The sequence below is a fragment of the Stegostoma tigrinum genome, chromosome 22, assembly GCF_030684315.1.
Source record: "Stegostoma tigrinum isolate sSteTig4 chromosome 22, sSteTig4.hap1, whole genome shotgun sequence".
Taxonomy (NCBI): Eukaryota; Metazoa; Chordata; class Chondrichthyes; order Orectolobiformes; family Stegostomatidae; genus Stegostoma; species Stegostoma tigrinum.
The window spans coordinates 13,191,441-13,213,677 of NC_081375.1; the positions used below are offsets into that span (position 1 = coordinate 13,191,441).

The 22,237-nt window shown below is 44.4% G+C and overlaps 1 protein-coding gene across 4 annotated transcripts in view; it reads left to right on the forward strand.

Moving 5' to 3' along the window:
• The first annotated feature begins 964 nt into the window (after window positions 1-964).
• Window positions 965-22,237, forward strand: part of aatkb (apoptosis-associated tyrosine kinase b) — a 374,036-nt gene continuing 352,763 nt past the window's right edge. For 3 of the 4 annotated variants that reach the window (XM_048555198.2, XM_048555200.2, XM_048555199.2), the window contains exon 1: window positions 965-1,354. In XM_048555198.2, the coding sequence (XP_048411155.1) occupies window positions 1,261-1,354 (94 nt within the window). In that variant the 5' untranslated portion in view covers window positions 965-1,260. Of the gene's footprint in view, window positions 1,355-9,966; window positions 10,137-22,237 lie in introns of all 4 variants that reach the window. The other variant, XM_059653661.1, reaches the window with a different exon arrangement.

Genomic DNA, 22,237 nt, shown 5'->3' on the forward strand with positions numbered 1-22,237 from the left:
GATAGGACTGGGTTCCATCAGCTGTGCTGATTTGTTCTATTTGTAGAGTGAAGGAAGGGGGAAAAAAATAGAAGGCAGAGTCAACCAGTCAGTTAAAAAATTTGTAACTTCTGAAGATTGAAGAATTGTAATGGATCTAAATTATGAACTTTCCACAGTTTTTCCAGCATTCTCTGTCCAATGGGGAGGAGTCCCAATACCCACCCAAGCTCAGCCTCCAAGTAAAACCATGGGGACAGTTTATGTCCATCCATGTAGACATGATTTCCAGTTAATGTCTGATCTAAAAGGTGGCACTGCATTTTGGCCTGGCTGATATGTCGAAACTGGGTGGCAGTCCAATAATGGTTTGGCACTACCTCCTGACCCACATGAATGAAATTACTTTGGATGCACAGCAGTGCAGACCAACTAGGCGTCTATACTATTCAGTTTTAGGGGTCGGTATAGCCCAGTTGGCTGACCTGCTGGTTTGCGAAGCAGTGTGATGCCAACAGCTGGGGGTTCAATTCCCATCATCGGCAGAGTTTACCACAAAGGACTCTCCTCCTCAGCCCCTTTCCTTGCCTGAGGTATGATGGCCCCCAGCTTAAATCACCACCCAGTCATGTCTCTCTGACGAGAGAGCAGCCCTATCGTCTGGTAAAGACTATGGCAGCACACATGCTGGTCAGTTTTACCCATTCATAAGTTGGCAGCCATCACTGGTGGCCTCTAGATGAGTGCCCCTCAGCCCACAATCCACACACACACGACCAGATTCTCAGGAAACTGCAAACGTTGACATTTCTACCCTATTAGTTATAAAGAAAAATCCCATTTATGGAGCGACTTTGGGGCGCCTGGTTTAACAACTGAGCAGGTGCATGACAGGGGGTGGTGGAGGGAAGGCGCGCTCGCTGAGGGCGCGCCGCCGAGGGGAAGATGGCGCTGCGTGCCCGCGGGAGCCCGCACTGTGTGGAGAGTGCGCGCCGCCGGCCCACCACTGCATCGCTAGCTGCCAGCGAGCCGCGAGGATGGAGTTCGGGGACCGGGAGGACATCAGCTTTCTCCAGGGGAGGCAGGAGACATTCTTCCTGAACCACTCACCGGGCAGCTAGGCAAAAATCCAGGCACGGCTGCATCAGAGAGCAAAAACAACAAAAAAAATCACATATTCATCAATTGCTGTCAGAAATTTGTTTATCATCAAGTTTTTTTCCCTCTCTTATTAGACACTTTTTTTCCCTTTAAAATTTATCATTTCTCTTAATAATAACCATGTGGAGGTGCTTGCATCTGAGGTTTGTTTGGCTTCTCCTGTGCTCAGGACTGTGCAATCCTAGCCTGGCTTTCAGCTCTCATTTCGACCCGGGTGAGTAATGAAAGAAAAAAAAAAGACATTTTCTTTCTCTCTGTCTCTCGTTTATTTATTGTTGTGATCTTTCTCCCTGCTTTTCTTTCGTATTTGCAAAGCAATATTTGAAGTAGAGGGATAAGATGCGAGCCGCTTTATAACGAGTGTCTGTCTTCCTCAGTGCAGCTCAGGAAGGATACCTGTCCTCGCTTGCTTTACCTTAACCCTATCAGTGCGGAGCGTGAACCCCCTCTCCTCTCCCCATTCCCCTCTATGTCTCATTTCTGTGCATCTCCCTACATTCTCCTGTCCCCTTTCCTCGCTCCCGCTATCCCCCCTCGTTCAGTTTCTTCGTTACCTTCTCTGCACCATCTCTTTCTCCTCCTCCATCACTGCTGGCTGTCTCCCGCGTCCATTCCCCCTCTTGTCTCTCGTTGGAACATAGGAAATCGGTGTAGGAGATCATTCTGCCCATCAAACCCCCTCTAAACATGCAGATAGATCAGGGGCTGATTATTTACCTTATGTCAGTTTTCCTCACTATCACATATTCCCTAATATCACAAGTATCCAGCTAGCTATCTCGAGCATGCTCAATGACTAATCTTCCTCAAACCCCTGGGGTAGAGAATTCCATATCTCCACCTTCCTGTAAGTAAGATTCCTCTTCATTCTCAGTCGTAAACTGCCTTCTTCTCATTCTGACACTGACTCTAGATTGACAGACCTGTGGGGGTGGGGGGCACATTCTGTTAACACCTGCCTTGTCACCCCCCCCATACCAATTTTGTGAGTTTCAATGAGATTGTCTCTCATGCTTTGAAACTCTAGAGAATGCAGGCCCAGGTTTCACATTCTCTCTTAAGAATCCCAGCGATTAGCACCGCAGCCTCACAGCGCCAGGGACCCAGGTTCGATTCCAGCCTCAGGTAACTGTCTATGTGGAGTTTGCACATTCTCCCCGTGTCTGTGTGGTTTCCTCCGGGTGCTCCAGTTTCCTCCCACAGTCCAAAGATGTGCAGGCTAGGTGGATTGGCCATGCTAAATTGCCCGTAGAATTCAGGGGTGTGTGGGTTATAGGGGGATGGATCTGGGTGGGACGCTTCAAGGGGTGGTGTGGACTTGTTGGGCCGAACGGCCTGTTTCCACACTGTAGGGAATCTAATCTAATCTAATCCCAGAGATCAGTCTGATAGACCACTGTCGTACTCTCTCCGTGGCAAGTACATCCTTCCTTCGAGAAAGAGATATAATCTGTACGTAATATTTCAGGTGTGGTGTCATCAGGACTGTATACAGTTGAAGCAAGACGACTTTAGTCCTGTACTCAAATTCCCTGTCATTGAATAATTGAATACACCATTTGCTTTCTGATTTGCTTACTGTACCTACATGCTAGCTTTTAACGATTAATGAAGATCCAAGTTCCTTTGCACATCAACACTTTCCAACCTCCCACCACTGAAGAAATAGTCTACTATTTTTCTACAGAAATGAATAACTTCACACTTATTTGCATTATATTTCATCTGCCATATGCTAGCACATTTACTTCGTCTGTTCAAGTCCCTTTTACGCTTCAGTGCATTGTCCTCACAACTGACATTTCCACCTAGATTTGTATCATCAGCAAATTTGGAAATAATACATTTGGTGCTCACATCCGAATAATTTACATTGATTGTGTGCAGTTGTGTTCCCATCACTGATCCATGTGGCATCCTACTAGTAACAGCCTGCCATCCTCAGAATGATCCTTTATTCCTTCCCTCTGTATTGTCTGTGAACCAGTTAACAATTCACACCAATGTATTAACGCATACCCATGTGCTCCAATTCTGTTTAATAAACCTCCTGTAAGAGACCTTATTCAGTGTCTTCTGAAAATCCAAAAACACCACATCCACTGGTTCCCTTTCGCTGATGCTACAAGTAACATGCTCAAAAAACTCTATAGCAGGTTTGTCAAACATGATTTCCCACTGTTGACTCTGCCTAATCATATGATTTTCTATCCTCTATAATAGTTGCTAAGGTTTTCTTGACTGCTGATAGGTCTGTCGTTCTCTGTTTTCTGTCTCCCTCTCTTAAATAGGAGGATTACATTTGCTACTATCCAATCTGCAGGAGCCTTTCCAGAATCTATAATGTTTTGAAAGATCACCAATGCATACCACAGCCACCACATTCAATACTGTGTGATGTAGCTCATCTAGTTCTGATGATTTTTCAATCTTCAATCCAATTAATTTTTTAAGTATTACTCAGTTATTTATAATAATAATTGCCTTCACTTCCTCATTTTCACAAGTCCCTTGGTCCCTAGACTTTTTTCATTTCATTTAATGCAAACTTTAACTTATTTTGTTAAGCACAGTTCATTCACTTTAATGTTTTTCTTTGTCTCTTTGGTGAATGTATATTTGTTGCAGACCATGTAGTACTTCTTTAAATATTAGACATTGCCTAAATTCCACCAAATTATCCCAAATCACTGTAGCCAGCTTATCCCTCATATCTGTGTTTTTTTCAGAATTAGAAATAAAATTTTAGACTTAGTTATATCACATTCAAAGTTAATGTAAACCTCCTAGTATTTATGGTCACTATTTCCAAATGACTCTTTTACAGCTGACTTGTTAATTAGTCTTCCTTGTTATATAATACTTCATTTAAAATAGCTCAAACCTTAATCGGTTCTTTAACATACTGCTCCCGAAATTCATCTCATACATACTCCAGGAATTCATCCCCTTAGAATTAGTGCTAATTAGGTCTAGCCAGTCTATATGTAAATTGAAGTCACCCACTATTACCATATTACCCATATTATGTGTAGCTGTAATTTCTGGCATATACAGTGCCGACCAATAATCACTAGTTTGGTGGCTTATAACCAGTTCCCATTAAGTTTGATGACCTTGCTGTTTCTTAGCTCCACCCACACTTTCTACATCTTGATCCTTTAGTTGAAGATTCTCTCTCACTAATTACTGATTTTATTCCTGATTAGGAGCTCTGCCACACTTTTTCTCTTTTACCTTTCCTTCTTAAATGATGCATATTCCTAAATATCGTTTCATAGTCCTGGTCTCTATAATGGCAGTTAAATCATCCCATTTACTTCTCTTTCATCCTTCAAATATTCTACTTTGTTGGAAATGCTGTGTGCATTCAAAAACTTAATTTCTGTTGTTGACATTATTCTGCATTCCGATGCTATGCAATGTTTACCATTGTTGATCTATCTTCTAGTTTCACTTATTAATTTTCTGCTTCCTGTTACTGGTTTTGCTTCTCTCCAATCTGAGTTCCCTCTCAAATTCCCATCCCTCTATCAATCGAGTTTAAATCTGTCCCAACAGCACTAGCAAATCTCTTTATAAGGAAGTGTCACCAGACCCGAAACATTAACTATGTTCTTTCCTTCACAGATGCTGCCAGACCTGCTGAGCTTTTCCAGCAACTTTGTTTTTGTTCCTGATTTACAGCATCCGCAGTTCTTTCAGTTTTTATTTCTCTTTATGAGGCTGTTAGTCCCAGTACTGCCAAGCTGTAAACTTGTATATGTCCCATCAGCCGTGAAACCAGTCCTAATGCCTTGGAAATTTGCCACCCTTCCTCCTAAACCAGTTTTTCAGCCGTGTGTTCAATTTTCCTGTACCTATGCTCACTAGTACGTGGCTTTGGGAGTAATTCTTGTTTACTGCTTTTGAGGTCCTGCTTTTCCTTTCTTTTGCTCACTCTCTAAAGTCTGCTTTCAGACCTTCACCCCTCTTCCTACCCTTGTCATTTGTTAGTACCAACATGCACCATGACTTCTGGCTGGTTTCTGCCCCTCTGTGGAATGTTCTGCAGTTGCCTTGTGACATCCTTGGTCTCAGCACGAAGAAGGGCAGTATACCATCATGTAGTTTTGTCTAAGCCCCAGAAATATCCATCCTGCCCCTTAAATAACACAATTGCCTTTCCACTATTTTTTCTTCTGTCTTTAAGAGCTGAGCCAACCATGGGGTCATAGACTTGGAAAATAGAAAATAAGAGTGAGATCAATTCAGGGCGACCTGTCCAGCTTAGGCCTGGCACAGTACACTCTCCCGTTCCCTCTGACTGCACATCTCTAACCTCTCCACCTAGTTTTCTACCTCACAGATGTGTCACAGTGACTCCAGCCACCATTCCACTTCAGAAATCCAGAGCAAGAACCTCTGCAGTTGACGTCACTTCTTGCTGATGTGTTTGTCAGTGACACAAGACATGGGCACGACTTCCCACGTACCACATTCCACTTGGCCAAGCTGCCCTGCCATACATTAACCTCACAAACTATTTATTGGAACCAGTGCAACTTACCAATTACTCACCGATCAGTAAGTTGCTGTATGCTGAAGTAAAATCCAAGAACTGGAGGCTGCAAAAGGAGATTCTCCTTCACTGAACTCCCTGCTTCACGTCATGTAACAGTATTACTGCCCCCTTCCCTTTTTCTTCACATCTCCTCCCTCCCCCAACAACTCTTTCTCTCCCTTATTCCTCCCTTCCCCCCTCACATTTCTACCCTCCCTCCACTTATCTTCACTCCCTCTGTCCTTCCCTTCCTCGATCTCCCCATCTCCCTTCTTTCACCTTCCAGCGACATTCCCTCCCTCCTGTCTTTTTACGCCCCGCCAAGCCCGTTCTGTCTTTCCCTCTCCCTCCCCTCTCTCTTTTTCCTCCCTATCTCTCCCTCCGCTTCACGCTGACCGCCTGTGTGCTTCGCTGCTGGGACTGAGGTGTGCTGCTGGTCAAGCTGCATCTCCGCCAACTAACCTCCTCCCCTCCCCCCCCAGTCGGAGAGACACATAACACAGATACGAATGAGCTGTTAAATGGGGAGCCGTGCTGCATGCAGTCAGGACACCGCGGGTCTATTGTGGACCGTGCCACTGTCAGCACAGACTGAGGGACTGGGTTCCAGGGTGAGCGCTCTCAGTGTCAGAACCGCAGTGAATCATAAACCTTCTGCTGGTTAAACCTCCGTGAAAAAAAAAAGATTCACAAACGTCGAAAATAATAGTCTCTCTATTTGGCAGTGCGCACCGATCAGCAGCAGCTTGCTGTGGGTTATTTCTGGGGGCTGGTCGGTGGTGTAACAGTGATGACTCTCATTCAATCAGAACCGAAGCCGTTCCTTGGCTCCCCCCCCCCCCCGCCACCCCGATACATCTCTTTGTACCGAAAGTGTGTCGTTTTCTCAATGCATTCCCACCCACTATTCATTCGGATTTCGTTTCCTTGCATTTGAGCTGCGGAAGCGCGGAACCCCTCTTCCTGCAAGATGTTTATTTCGTCGCGGTGCGTACCCTTCTTCTGCTGGAGATAGAGTAGTTTTGCGAAGGGTTCCTGGGGTGCAGTGGTAGTGTGCACACCTCGGGGGTCAGAAGGTCAGTGTCAATGTCCCTCCTGCTGCAGGTTGACTCAGATAACTGAAACAGAAGTTGCTGGAAAAGCTCAGCAGATCCGGCAGCATCCGTGTAGAAAGAAAGGCAGAGTTAACAGTTCTGTCTGGTGACCCTTCCTCAGAAATAGAGTTCTGAGGAAGGGTCACCAGATCTGAAACATTAACTCCGACTTTTTCTTCGCGGATGCTGCCAGACCTGCTGAGCTTTTCCAGCAACTTCTGTTTTTGCTCCTGATTTACAGCATCCGCAGTTGGTTTGGCTTTTGCTTTGACTGAAATAACTGTTGACCTTTGAAGCTTCCAAACAAAAGCTGTTTAGGGTTCTTTGTGACACAGCGGTAATGTCTGCACCTCTGAGCCGGGGGACCTGGGTTTCGGAAGTGAGTTATAACATCTCTGAACAGGTTGGTTAGAAAGTATATGTGATTCATTTACCAGAATAGTTTGAAAATGTCAGCTTTTGGAAGCTAAGCAGACTCATGCTAGGTTGGATGGGAGACCACCTGGGAATGGTGGGTGTAGTCAGCAAACTGGAGGTAATAGTGTAGAGATGAAAACATGGGGTTTGCAATGCTCCAAGTTTGATTGCTGCTTGTTGTGAGTCCTGATTCTGTCATTGGGAGCTGTCGATTTCAGGGGCTGTAATGGCACATTGCTGGTGTCCCTACTTCCGAGAAAAGCCCCATCTGCTCCAGAGACGGCTGTTATAACATCCCCGAACAGGTTGATCTAAAAATAAAAAGCAGATGGCAATGGCAACAACCCTAACTCAGAGCCAGGAGGCCCCAGGATCGGGTCCTATCTGACCCAGGCACATTTGAACAGGTTGATTGAGAAGACAGAGGGTACAGTGGTTTTGGGGGGCAGTGTCTCTGTACCAGGTCAGTGGGTAGGTGAGGAAGGTAAGGTAATTATCCCCTCCCCAACCAGCAGTGCTATGGATTTTGTTCTTTGATGGATTATAGGGTTGTGTTTGGAGTTGTTGGTGTGGTTTACAAACTGTTGGTGAAGGCCTGAATTCTTGTACTTTTCTAACACTACAATACAGTACAGCGCGGAAACAGGCCCTTTGGCCCGCCAAGCCCGTGTCAATTCCTAGTCCTTATTTAGAATTATTGCCCAAACATGGTTTCTATCCCTCTGTTTGCCTCCTTATACGCCTTAAATATTGCTAATGCAGCTGCTTCCACCACCTCCTCTGGCAGTGCACTCCCGGCAGCCTCCACCCTCTGCGTGAAACATTTTTCTTGCACTTCTCCCCTGAAGTTTCCACCTCTCTCTTTGAACCTGTGCTCTCTTGCAGTTGACCTTTCCACCCTGGGAAAAAGCCTCTGATTATCCAACCTACCAAAACCTCTGATAAGTTTGTAGACATCTATTAGGTTGCCCTTCAGCCTTTGTCTTACCAGAGAAGACAATTCGCGTTTATCCAACCGTTCTTCATAACTAAAACCAACTAGATCAGGCAACATCTTGGTTGCCTGCACCCTCTCCAAAGCATCTGCATCCTTCTTGTAGTGTCGTGACCAGACTGCATAAAACATTCCAAATGTGGACGAACTAAGGTTTTATGCAGCTGTAACATAACTTGTCAACATTTATCTTTGATGCCCTGGCTGAAGGCGTGCTGTATCCCTTCTTGGGCCACCTTATCCACCTGTGTTGCCACTTTCAGGGATCTGTATACCTGGATGCCCAGATCCCTTTATATGTCAATGCTGCTAAGTGTTCTACCATTTGTTGTATAATTCACAACTGAATTTGATCTTCCAAAATGCATCGCCTCACATTTGTGTGGATTAAACTCCATCTGCCATTTCTCTGCCAAATCTGCAATCTCTCTACATCCCACTGTTTCCTTTGACAATCCTCCTCACTATCTGCAACTCCACCAATTTTAGTGTCATCTGCAAACTTAGGAATCAGACCACTTACATTTACCTCCATGGGGCAGCACGATGGCTCAGTGTTTAGTACCGCTACCTCACAGCACCAGAGACCTGGGCTCAATTCACTGTGTGGACTTTGCACATTCTTCTGGTGTCAAAGATGTGCAGGTTAGATGGATTGGCCATGCTAAATTGCCCATACTGTCCAGTGATGTGCAGGCTAGATGGATCAACACTGGGAAATGCAGGGGTTACAGGGATGGGATAGTGAGGGTAGGTCCAGGGGTGTGCTCTTTGAAGGGTCAGTGTGGACTCAGTGTGCCGAATAGCCTGATTCCACACTGTCGGGATTCGGTGATACATAACAAGTGATTTTGGTTCATCCAAACCTCATCAGCAGCCTGGGGGTCAGCACCCCAGCCCAGAGCATTAGTCTTCATCAAACCTTCCCACTCTACAAAATGCAAAGGAAGAACACTGCCAGTAGCACAAAGAGGGAGAGAGAGATCTTCTTATGTAAAAATAACAGCATGACCTGAGTCACTTAAATCTAATTAACATGTTGCTTCATACAGGATGCAGTTGATTTTTTATAATGGGATGTGGGTGACTCTGGCAAAACCAGCAGTTGTTGCCCATTCCTCGAACTGAGTGTCTTGCTAGGCCATTTCTTAAGCAGTTAAGAGTCAACCACATTGCTCTGGTCTGGAGTCACATGTAGGCCAGACAAAGTAGGGACAATGGATTCTCTACCCTGAAGGACATCAATGAACCAGATTTGTTTTTGCAGCAATTGACAAAAGCTGTCATGGTCACAGCTAATGATTGTGGTCACCATTAATGAAACTAGCATTCAACTCCAGATTTATTAATTCAATTCAAATTCTACCAGCTGCCATAATGGAATTTTAACCCATGTCCCCAAAGCATTAACTTCAGCGTCTGGATTACCTGTCCATTAATATTATCACTACTGTTATGGACCAGACCAAACCCCCTCAAAATATATTAAGAAGATTGTCTAGCCCTTGGCTTTTTCTTATTTTAAAGGCTAGTGCCAGGTGTTGTGTTCTGGATACAATTTGATTGGTTAAACTACGAGGCTTGAAGCAATACATACTGTACTCATAGATTATAGTTAAAACACAACAAAAGAAAGAATTGGAATAATTTAACTCTATTGGAAAACTTAATAGAATAATAGATTATTTAACTACTAAGCAGTAATTGTTCCAATATAATAACATCCCATAAACACACCCTTGGCAAAGGCGAATTCAGTAAAATCGATTATTTCACAGGTCATTCTCCAGTCCAAGAGGAAGGATCCCAGCTATTCACAATATATGTAATTATTTGAATGAGGGAACAAAATGTGACATCTCCAAGTTTGCAGATGATACCAAGTTTGGTGGGAGCATGAACTGTGACGAGGATGCAGAGATCCTTCAGCAAGATCTCGACAAGATGGGTGAGTGGGCAAATCAATGGCAGATGCAGTATAATTTGGATAAATGTGAGGTTATTCACCTTGGAACCAACATCAAGAAGACTAATTACTACCTGAAGAAATGGGAGAGGGGAATATGCAGTGGGACCTGGGTGTTCTTGTGCACCAGTCGCGGAGGGGAAGCATGCAGGTGCAGCAGATGCTAAAGAAGGAAAATGGTATGTTGGCCTTCATTGCAAGAAGTTTTGATCACAGGAGCAGGGATGTGTTGTTGCAGTTGTACAGGACCTTCGTGAGACCACACCTGGAATATTGTGTGCAATTATGGTCTCCTTTTCTGAGGAGGGATGCTCCTGCTCTCGAGGGAGTACAGCAGAGGTTTACCAGGCTGATTCGAAGGATGATGGGTCTGACGCATGAGGACAGATTGACTAGGTTGAGATTGTTTTCAGTGGAGTTCAGATGAATGAAGAGGGATCTCAGAGACTTATAAATTTCTAACAGGACTGGATAGGGTAGATACAGGGAGAATGTTCCTGATGGTGGGCATGTCCAGAACCAGGGGTCACAGTATGAGGATTCGGGGTGGATGATTTAAGGTGGAGATGAGGAGACATTTCTTCACCCAAAGAGTAGTGAGGTGGTGTTACCACAGGAAGTAGTTGATGCCAAAACGATCAATGTCCTCAAGAAGTCACTGGATATAGCACATAAGGTGAATGGGATCGAAGGTTATGGAGACAAAGCAGGATTAGGCTATTGTGATGGACAATAAGCCATGATCATAAAGAATAGTGGAGCCAGCTCAGACGAAATGGCCCCCTTCTACTCCTATCTTTTATGTTTCCAAAACTCTGAGAAAGAGAATAGCCGGGAAAGATGTACTGCAGCTTCCAGACCTAGCTTCAAAACCCTAGCAACTGCTACAGAAAACCTAAAACTAAAAATCGTGTTACCGCGCAAGTTTGATCCCACCCATTCAGGCTGCTTCTATTGTTCCAACTTTAAAAAAAAAACCAAGACCTCACAAGCTGTTTATTGTCTTTGGAGCAGACTGCCTGTCACCTCTGTTACAACCTTTCTTCATTTAAAAAAAAAGACAAAATACACCTCTTAAAGCCTTAGTATCATCACATTTTGCTACTATCTCCTGCAAACACGCTTTCACTTTAGTGCCCAGTTCAACATCAGACCAGGTTTTCTTTGTATTTTCACAGGCTGTAAGCATCACTGGCCAGGCTAGCATTTGCTGGTGCACTACCTTCTGGACCCACTGAAGTCCATGAGGTTACAGGAGCCACCAGTCACAGTACTGATATCAGAAAGGAGGTACCGGAGACCCATCATGTGCAGAATCAATAGAAATATAGAACCATTTAGCCTTTGTAGGCATTTAAGGGCATTTAGCCCACTGTGCCTGGTTCCAGTGAAGTACCATGAGATGTTTAATCATGTTTAGAGTTGTTTGATGAATACAAAAGCTCTCCTCTTCAATTATATTTTGTAGAGTCATAGAATCATAGAACCCCTACACTATATAAGCAGGTCATTTGGACTGTTGAGTCCACACCAACCCTCCAAAGGCCATCACACCTAAACTGACCTCCTACCCTATCCCTGTAATCATGCATATCCCTTGGCTAAACCACCTAACCTACAGATCCCTGCACACTATGGACAATTTAGCATGGCCAATCCACCCAATCTGTACACCTTGGACTGTGGGAGAAAATCAGAGCACCCAGAGGAAACCCATGCAGACTGAGGGAGGATGTGCAAACTCCACATGGTTGCTTGAGGGTGAACTTGAACCTTGGCCCTAGCACTGTGAGGCTGCAGTCCCAATCACTGTTCCACTGTGCAGTTGGAGGGTTTGATGAGGACCACTGCTCTAGGTTAGGGTGCTGAGCCCCAGACTGTTGAGCCCTATTGGATGAAGCTTGGAGGAATCAAAACCACCTGCTCCCGGGGTGAGACCTGATCATTAATAGATGAACTGTGGCAAACCTCCTACACAAATTAAATGTTGAATAAATATATCAATAACTAAATGCTCTCTCTCCCTGGTTGCCTAAATGTAGCAAGTTCGGCTGCTCAGATAACGCAGTTGCATAAACAAATCTGTGCTCATGATATGTGATTTTTACACACAAATCAGCCTGCCTGTCCAGTATCACAGTTACATAAATGCTACAGGTAACCTTTAATTGCAATAAAGTCACACAAAGTTAGGTGTGTTTTTCCATTCGGTCTTCATTTCTCAAAATGGTTCTGCAATATTTTACAATTCATCAATACTTCACAAAGTATACACTGTACATATTCTCAAATTTGATTCCATAGGCATAAGGATAAACATTGACAATAATGTGTCTCAGAATTGGATCCTGTCTTGAACAGGTTCAAGTTAAACACTTCAAATTAATGGGAATGATTCCAAGAGGAGAAGCTGCAGTTATGAAGATAGATTGGAAAAGTTGGGACTGTGTTCTTTAGGGAGGAAAAGGCTAACACAAGTTTTATTTTCAAAATCACGAGGGGCTGTGCAGTGTAGATGTGAAGAAACTATTCTGTCTCATAACAGGATTGAGAGGGCCTGGATATAAGTTACTTTGTGAAATGTGATCTGAGATCAAACTTCTCTGCACAGCAAACAGTCAGCCTATGGAATGCACTGCTTGGAAGTGATGCAGAGGGAAGTTTGGTTGAGTCATTCACAAGGGCATTGGATAATTATTTAACTAGAAACAATATGCGGGGTTATGGGAAGAGGCAGGAGAATGGCTCTGGCATGGGATGTACATTAAGATTGCCAGTGTAGACATGATGGGCCTAGCAATCCCTTTGTCCACCATAACTACGACGTGATTTTGTACACACCATTTCCAAATGGGCCCCACTGAATCAGTTGGCCTGAATCTTGCTCCCTTCAGATTACGGATGAACTTGTCCAATAAAAAAACCCCAGACATGGAATAAACTGCTTATGTTCCTGTTGCTTGCTGATGGAAGGTACGAAAGAATGTGGAGTAGAGCACTCTGGGAGTGCCGCAGGAGGATGGGCAGCAGCACTGACATTGAGATTGGATGGAGGAAGGAGGTGTTTGACTGAATGAAACACATTGGGCCAGTATGGAGGCTGGGCGTATTGGGAACGTAGAACATTCAGTTGGGAACAATGGAGAGCTAAGTATGTTATGATCCCCAAAAACAGATTGATGTACCCTCTCTCCAATATTCCTCTTTCGTTCACGTTCTTACATGTTTAGCATGGTTAATTTGAGGTCACAACTTGCAGCAAATTCAAACAATGTCTTCATTTAAAATTCTTGCTCTTTTTTCAAATCCCTCCATGACCTTGCCACTCCCTATCACTGCAACTTCCTCCGACACCGTAACTCTCGGAGATCTCTGTGCTCCTCTAATCTGGTCTCCTGTGTTTTCCTGGTTGTAACTGGTGTCAGAGGGTGGCAATGTTAACCTGTTATTTACAAAGATGGAGAGAGAGAAAACGACAAACTACAGACCTGTTACACCAATTATAAGGAGGATACTTCAACCTGTTATCACTTGGCTAATAGTGATCCTGTATTCTCTGGTGCTTTGAGGACTGAGAGATGAAACTACAAAATACTTAACCGGATGGACAGAGTAGAGGCAGGAAAGACCAGTACCGGGGAACACAATTTAAAAATAAAGGAGAAGCCATTTAGGACCGAGATGAAGGGAAATATTTTTATATCGAGGGTGTGAGTCTTTGGAATGCTCTTTTCCAGAAGGCTGTGACAGCTTGGTCACTAAGACATTTGCATATTTCTAAATGCCAATGATAAAATGGTATGCTGCCGGTGTGGGGAAAATGGCGTTAAAGTAGACGATCTGGTTGAATGGTAAAGCAGGCTTGATGCACTGAAAGGCCTACGTCTCATTCTGTGTTCCTAGGTTCTTAATTGCTCCATTATTGGTGATAGTTCATTTGGTTCTGAGGGCCCGACCCTCTTGAATCCCCTCCAGCCTCGGTTTTCTCCCTAAAGATGATGCTTAAAAACAACGTTTTGACTTACTTTGGACATCTGACCTAATACATTGGCTAATATTTATAATGTTTCTGTGAAGCAGTTTGTCTCATTTTCTAGTGATTGTAATGAGGTCAGCCAGGTGGACCTCATAGAATATGAGTTCCGTGATTGGGGCTGTTAATCTGGTCCAATCAGGGAGCCCTGGCTGATAGATATAAACAAGAATGTCAAAGGTTCTGTTCACTCAGAGCTGGCTCTGTGGGAGCTAGATTACTGCCAATGACTTTCCACATGTAAATAAAGGGTGACTTGGTGATGGGATACTTGCCTATGCAGAGCTATTTCACTGGCGATGAAGGAAAAGCATGCTCCAAAAGAAATCCATTTGCAACAGTTGTCTTTTAGTTGGGTAAGCATTTATGGCATCATGCTGTTATTTGGGAAGCTTAACTTGTTTGATCCTGCCATTAAAAGCTGGGCCCAGTGTGAGGAAGAATGCATTACTTTTTTCTGGGCAAATGACATTGGGGTGGATGAAAAGCAATGGGTAATTTCTTGATAGCTTATGGAACTGCAGCTTTTTCAGTTATCAGGAGCTGAACTTTCCCTGAGGCAGCAGATACTAAAACCTTCCACGAGTTGATAGATTTAGTTAAAGAATATTACAACCCCAAGTCTCCTCTAATTCTGAGACTATTGCTTTTACTTGGCAATTCATGAACCAGGGGAATCTGTATTGGACTAAATTAAGGTGACTGGCAGAGGCATGTGACTTTGGTTTAACCCTTAATGAGATGCTGAGAGGCCATTTGGTATGTGAGATTAATGATGTAACCATGCAAAAGTGCCTATTGGTTGAAGCCCAGCTGGACTCAAACAGGCCCTGCAACTGGCTTTATCATTGGAAAATGCAGAAAATGAAGCGTATGAGTTGTAGGGTATTTCGATGGAAGTGGACTCCCTCACCAGTCCGACTGAGCTTGGGGAACACCACTTGAGTGAAGACAGTTACATAGCTTCACTCAAGACGTATCCTGAACAGAGGGATTCTAGGTCAGCCCACAGCAAAAGCCCAAAACAAAGCCAAGCCTCAGCCAAATGGTTAAACGTTTCTACAGGATCTGGGCTGGCAAGCTCTTGCCAGTATGTGGACCCGTGACAGCAAAAGAGCCTCACTAGGCCTGAATTGAGCACCAAAAACTTATAGGCCAGTATCCAAGAGAGTGCACGCCCTGGAAAGTCCACCTATATCTGGTGCTTACATCCAAATCAGGGTCAATCAAAGTAAACGTCTGGTTAAATGGTCACCCGGTTCTAATGGAGGTTGGTACCCGTACAGCTGTTGCAGTGATTGCAGAAGCAGTCTTTAACAAAATTTACTCAGGACCCCAGAGTTTGCATGAGACCTCGGCTAGACTGAAAATCCTCACCTGGAAACCTCAACAGATTAAGGGCTCAACTTTAGATCTGGTCTTTTATGAGAAGCAGCTGGTTCAGTTACCACTGCTTGTAGTGAAAGGCTTGGGCCCAAGCTTGATTGGGTAAAATTGGTTGAGAAAGAGTCACCTGGACTGGCTCAACATCTTTTTTGTGCGAAATGGCTGCCTGAATGAAAACCTAATGAAATGTCTGGAAGTTGTTCAGAAGGTCTGGGGCCAATCGAAGGAGCTGAGGTCACGTTGCATGTTGACCAGAAACCGATTCTTTGATTCTGTAAGGCTCACCCGGTGCCTTTTGCCTTATGGACAAAAGTACAGGCAGAAGTCAGAAGGTTTGAAAGTGAAGGAATCATCAAAACAGTACAGTTTGTGGTATAGACAGCACCGGTCGTCCCGATTGCAAAGCCTTCCCAGTTGGGTCGCCTTTGTGTGGAATTTTAAGCAAATGGTAACTTGCTTTTTGCAACTGGATAAATACCCAGTCCCTCGCACAGCGAATTATACAACGCTTGCAAAGACGGTGGCTGTCCTTCACAAAGTTGGACATGAACCATGAGTATTTGCAATTGCGGTTAGATGAGGATTCCCAGAAATAGGCTACATTTAATGCCCACAAGAGTTTTTACCAATACAAGAGGCTGCCATTTGGGGTATCATCAGCCTGGGCAATTTTTCAGTGGACAATGGAGAACATTTTGCAAGGTCTACCTCAGGTCGCCATTTATCTGGATGATGTGCTAGTAACAGGGAAGACCAATAAGGAGCACTTTAAGAACTTGGACATAGTCCTTAGACATTTCACCCAGATGGGCATATGCCTCAGAAGGGACAAAGTGACCTAGCTGGGCTACAGTGTCAACAAGTTCAGACACAATTGATTGGAAGATAAAGTGAGCATGATCAAAGATTCCCTAGCTTCCACATCAGTACTTGAACTTAGCTCGTTCCTTGGGCTGGTGAATTAGGAAAGTTCATACATAACCTGGCATCTATCCTGGCGCCTTTGCATCAACTCTTAAAAAAGGGTCAGCCTTGGAAATGGTCACATAGCCAAGCCATAACTTTCGGGAAGTGAAGAAGCAGCTATCACCCTTTAAGGTGTTGGCACACTATGATCCCATGTGAGATCTGGTGTTGACATACAATCCCTCCCTGTAAGGCATCAGGGTAGTATTAGCCCATAGGTGGCCTAATGGAGAGGAATGCCCAATAGCGTATGTATCCAGGATTTTGGCTGGTGCAGGTTACGATGTGCCCAGATAGAGCAGGGGGGGTTTGACAGTCATATTTGGAGTCAGGAAGTTCCACCAATACCATTGTGGATGTAAATTTGTAATAATAATGGACTGCAAGCCCCTGCTAGATCTACTTAAAGAGGAGAAGGCAGTGTTGCCCATAGCTTCAGGAAAAATTCAGCAGAGGAATCTATTACTGATGTGCATGTAATTAAAATTGGTACAACATCCAGGAGGCAGAGTTAGAGGAAACTGATCCATTGTTAAAATGCCCCAGGAGGAGCTGCCAAAAAAAAAGAACCAGCCTATGTCTTTGGACTCAGAGGGGGACAAACTCAATCATTATGACAAGGTCAGTCTGGTGGATCTCATAGAATATGAGTTCCCTGATTGGGGCTGCTTATCTGATCCAATCAGGGAGCCCTGGCTGACAGATAGGAGTGTCAGAGGTTCTGTTCATTCTGAGAGTTGGCTCAGAGGGCACTGAATCAGTGTCAAGGGCTCACCATGTGCAAATAAAGGGTGACTTGGTGATGGGGTACTGGCCCCTGTGGAGCTATTTCAGTTTTGTTTTATTAACGATACAAGGTTTTTGTTGTTAGCATGGACTGATATTAGAATTCGCTTGTTCATATTTCATCACACACCAGTTGGTAACATTGGAGCCTTATAAATATTGCGACTATGTAAAAGCAAACTACCATGAGAAAAAAACAAATGCTGAAATAAGAACAGAAAAAAGTTGCAAAATGCTCAGCAGGTTTGCTGTATCAGTATAAAAGGAATCAAATTTAACAGTTCTGTAAATGAGATTTCCTCAGAACTTTTACCCTAATTGGTGTTCTGATATACGTCAATCTGAAACATTAGCTGATGTCAGAGGCTGGGAGTTCTGTAATGAGGTGCTCAGTCCCCAAAGCCTGTCCACTTTCTGCAAGGTATAAGCCAGGAATGTGTTGGAATACTCTCTTCTTGCCTGGATTAGTGCAGCTCCAACAACACTCAAGGAGCTTAAGACTACCTTCTAAAGGGCAACTTGGGACAAGCAATATACGCTGGATCCAGCGCAAAGCAGCCTGCTTGATCAGCATCCCATTCATCACCTTTTAAATGTTACTGCCTCTACTACTAACACATGATCGTAGCAATGTGTACCACCTACAGGATGTGCTGCAGCTATTTGCCAAGACTCCTTTGGCAGCACCTTCCAAACATACAACCTCTTCAGTCTAGAAGGACAAGGGCACTAGATTTATAGCAGCACCAGGACCTGCAAGTTTCCCTCAACAGTTTCTGCAGTAGTTTAGAAAGGTGGTTCACCACAGTCTTCTGGAGGGCAAATTTAAGCATGTGAACTAAATATTGGCCTTGCTCGTGAACCCCACATCCCACGGGGAAGAGTAGTGTGGATCTTCCAGCTCCTTCTGGGATTGCAGGCTTAGTTAAAAATATATTATAGTTATATTACAGTTATTACAATTAAAACATGTTTGAATAAGTACATGAAGAAGAAAGGTTTGGAGGGATATGGGCCAGGAGCAGGCAGTTGGAACTAGTTTAGTTTGGGATTATGTTCGGCTTAGACTGGTTGGACCAAATTGTCTGTTTCTGTATGACTCTTAAGTGTCACCAAACAAAGTTTGACATCAAAGCTTGTGGAGGAATACCAAGATAGTTCACCAGAAGATTGATCAAAGAGGTAAGCTTTCAGAGCAACATGAAGGAGGTACAAGAATAAGGGAGGGAATTCCAGAACAATCCACCAAATCAGATCACGGTCAGGCTGATAATAGTAGGGTAATGTAAATTAAACAGGAGACCAGGGTAGAAGGATCACAGAATAACCCAGAGGGCCATTTGGCTGAAAGGGATTAAAAAGATGGGACATTGAACATAAGTGGGAGAATTTTAAAGTTGAGGCATTTCTGGACTGGACTGTAATAGAACATAGAACATAGAACATAGAACAGTACAGCACAGAACAGGCCCTTCAGCCCACAATGTTGTGCCGACCATTGATCCTCATGTATGCACCCTCAAATTTCTGTGACCATATGCATGTCCAGCAGTCTCTTAAATGACCCCAATGACCTTGCTTCCACAACTGCTGCTGGCAACGCATTCCATGCTCTCACAACTCTCTGCGTAAAGAACCTGCCTCTGACATCCCCTCTATACTTTCCACCAACCAGCTTAAAACTATGACCCCTTGTGCTAGCCATTTCTGCCCTGGGAAATAGTCTCTGGCTATCGACTCTATCTATGCCTCTCATTATCTTGTATACCTCAATTAGGTCCCCTCTCCTCCTCCTTTTCTCCAATGAAAAGAGACCGAGCTCAGTCAACCTCTCTTCATAAGATAAGCCCTCCAGTCCAGGCAGCATCCTGGTAAACCTCCTCTGAACCCTCTCCAAAGCATCCACATCTTTCCTATAATAGGGCGCCCAGAACTGGACGCAGTATTCCAAGTGCGGTCTAACCAAAGTTTTATAGAGCTGCAACAAGATCTCACGACTCTTAAACTCAATCCCCCTGTTAATGAAAGCCAAAACACCATATGCTTTCTTAACAACCCTGTCCACTTGGGTGGCCATTTTAAGGGATCTATGTATCTGCACACCAAGATCCCTCTGTTCCTCCACGCTGCCAAGAATCCTATCCTTAATCCTGTACTCAGCTTTCAAATTCGACCTTCCAAAATGCATCACCTCGCATTTATCCAGGTTGAACTCCATCTGCCACCTCTCAGCCCATCTCTGCATCCTGTCAATGTCCCGCTGCAGCCTACAACAGCCCTCTACACTGTCAACGACACCTCCGACCTTTGTGTCGTCTGCAAACTTGCTGACCCATCCTTCAATTCCCTCGTCCAAGTCATTAATAAAAATTACAAACAGTAGAGGCCCAAGGACAGAGCCCTGTGGAACCCCACTCACCACTGACTTCCAGGCAGAATATTTTCCTTCTACTACCACTCGCTGTCTTCTGCTGGCCAGCCAATTCTGTATCCAAGCAGCTAAGTTCCCCTGTATCCCATTCCTCCTGACCTTCTGAATGAGCCTTCCATGGGGAACCTTATCAAATGCCTTACTGAAGTCCATATACACCACATCCACAGCTCGACCCTCATCAACCTTTCTAGTCACATCCTCAAAAAACTCGATAAGGTTTGTAAGGCATGACCTACCCCTCACAAAGCCGTGTTGACTGTATTTGATCAAGCCATGCTCTTCCAGATGGTCATAAATCTTATCCCTCAGAATCCTTTCTAACACCTTGCAAACGACAGACGTGAGACTTACCGGTCTATAATTGCCGGGGATTTCCCTATTTCCTTTCTTGAAGAGAGGAATTACATTTGCCTCTCTCCAGTCCTCAGGTACGACTCCAGTGGAGAGCGAGGATGCAAAGATCTTCGCAAGTGGCGAAGCAATTGCATTTCTCGCTTCCCAAAGCAGCCGAGGACAAATCTGATCCGGGCCTGGCGACTTGTCAATCTTAATGTTTGACAAAATTTTCAGCACATCAGCTTCCTCTATCTCTATCCATTCCAGCATGCACACCTGCTCTTCAAAGGTTTCATTCACTACAAAGTTCGTTTCTTTCGTAAAGACAGAAGCAAAAAACTCATTTAGGGCTTCCCCTACCTCCTCAGGCTCCACACACAAGTTCCCTATGCTATCCCTGATCGGCCCTACTCTTTCTTTGACCATTCTCTTATTCCTCACATAAGTGTAAAATGCCTTTGTGTTTTCCCGGATTCCTTCTGCCAAGCCTTTCTCGTGCCCCCTCCTGGCTCTCCTCAGACCATTTTTGAGCTCCTTCCTTGCCTGCATGTAATCCTCTCTAGCTGAACTTGACCCTAGCTTCCTCCACCTTATGTAAGCTACCTTCTTCCTTTTCACTAGAAGCTCCACCGCTCTCGTCATCCAAGGTTCCTTAATCTTACCCCTTCTTGCCTGTCTCAGAGGGACATATTTACTCATCACTCCCAACAACTGTTCCTTAAACCATCTCCACATGTCTATAGTTCCCTTAGCATGGAACAACTGCTCCCAGTCCATGCTTCCTAACTCGTGTCTAATCGCATCATAGTTTCCTCTTCCCCAATTAAATATCCTCCCATTCTGCCTAATCCTCTCCTTCTCCATAGCTATGTAGAATGTGAGAGTGTTATGGTCACTATCACCAAAATGCTCTCCCACCACAAGATCTGATACCTGCCCCGGCTCGTTTCCGAGCACCAAGTCTAGAATGGCCTCTCCCCTCGTCGGCCTGTCAACGTACTGCGTTAGGAAACCCTCCTGAACACACCTTACAAAAACAGCTCCATTCAAATCTTCTGCTCGAAGGAGGTTCCAATCAATATTAGGAAAGTTAAAGTCACCCATTACAACAACCCTACTGCGTCCACACTTTTCCAAAAACTGCCGACCTATGCTTTCTTCAATCTCCCTGCTGCTATTGGGGGGCCTGTAGTAAACCCCTAACGAGGTGAGTACTCCCTTGCTGTTCCTAATTTACACCCATACTGACTCAGTAGGCAGATCTTCCTCGACAAAGGAAGCTTCTGTAGCTGTGATACCCTCTCTGATTAGTAGTGCTACACCCCCTCCTCTTTGCCCCCCCTCCCTATTCTTTTTAAATGTTCTAAACCCTGGAACATCCAGCAACCATTCCTGCCCATGAGAAACCCATGTCTCTGTTATGGCCACAACATCATAGCACCAGGTACTGATCCATGCTCTAAGTTCATCACTTTTATTCCTGATACTCCTTGCATTAAAGCAAACACACTTTAACCGATCCCTAATGTTAGCAGGAGGCGTGGAACTTAATGAGAGTGAGGATATGTGACAGTGGAACATTCCTTTATTCATTTACAGGACAAAGGCCTCACTGACTAGGGATCATTTATTGCCCAGAGGGTGGTTAATAGTCAACCATATTGCTGTGGGTCTGGTGTCATATGTAGGCCAGACCAGGTAAGGATGGCAGCTTGCTTCCCTAGAGGTATTTGCAAACCAGGTCGGTTTTTCCCCCAACAATCAACAATGGATTCACAATCATCAGTAGATTCTTAATTCCAGATATTTATTGAATTAAAATTCCACATTCGACCATGGTGGGATTTGAACCTGGGTCCTCAGAATGTAATCTGGGCCTCTAGATTAATAGCCCAGTAATAATACCACTAAGCCATTTCCTATGTTCACAGAAATGGAAGGTGCTGGGTGGATGATTGGCTAAGAGACCATGGGGAGAATTGAGTCTGTCATTGACAATGCAAGGAATGCAGCTTTCATGGCAAGGTGAGCGTAGGCAGGGACAGAGATCAGTGATATGCCTGAAACTCAAGTCCTGATGAAGGGGAGTATTTCTGGTTGGAAGTTCATCTCAGAATCAGATTGAACTCCAAGATTGTGAAG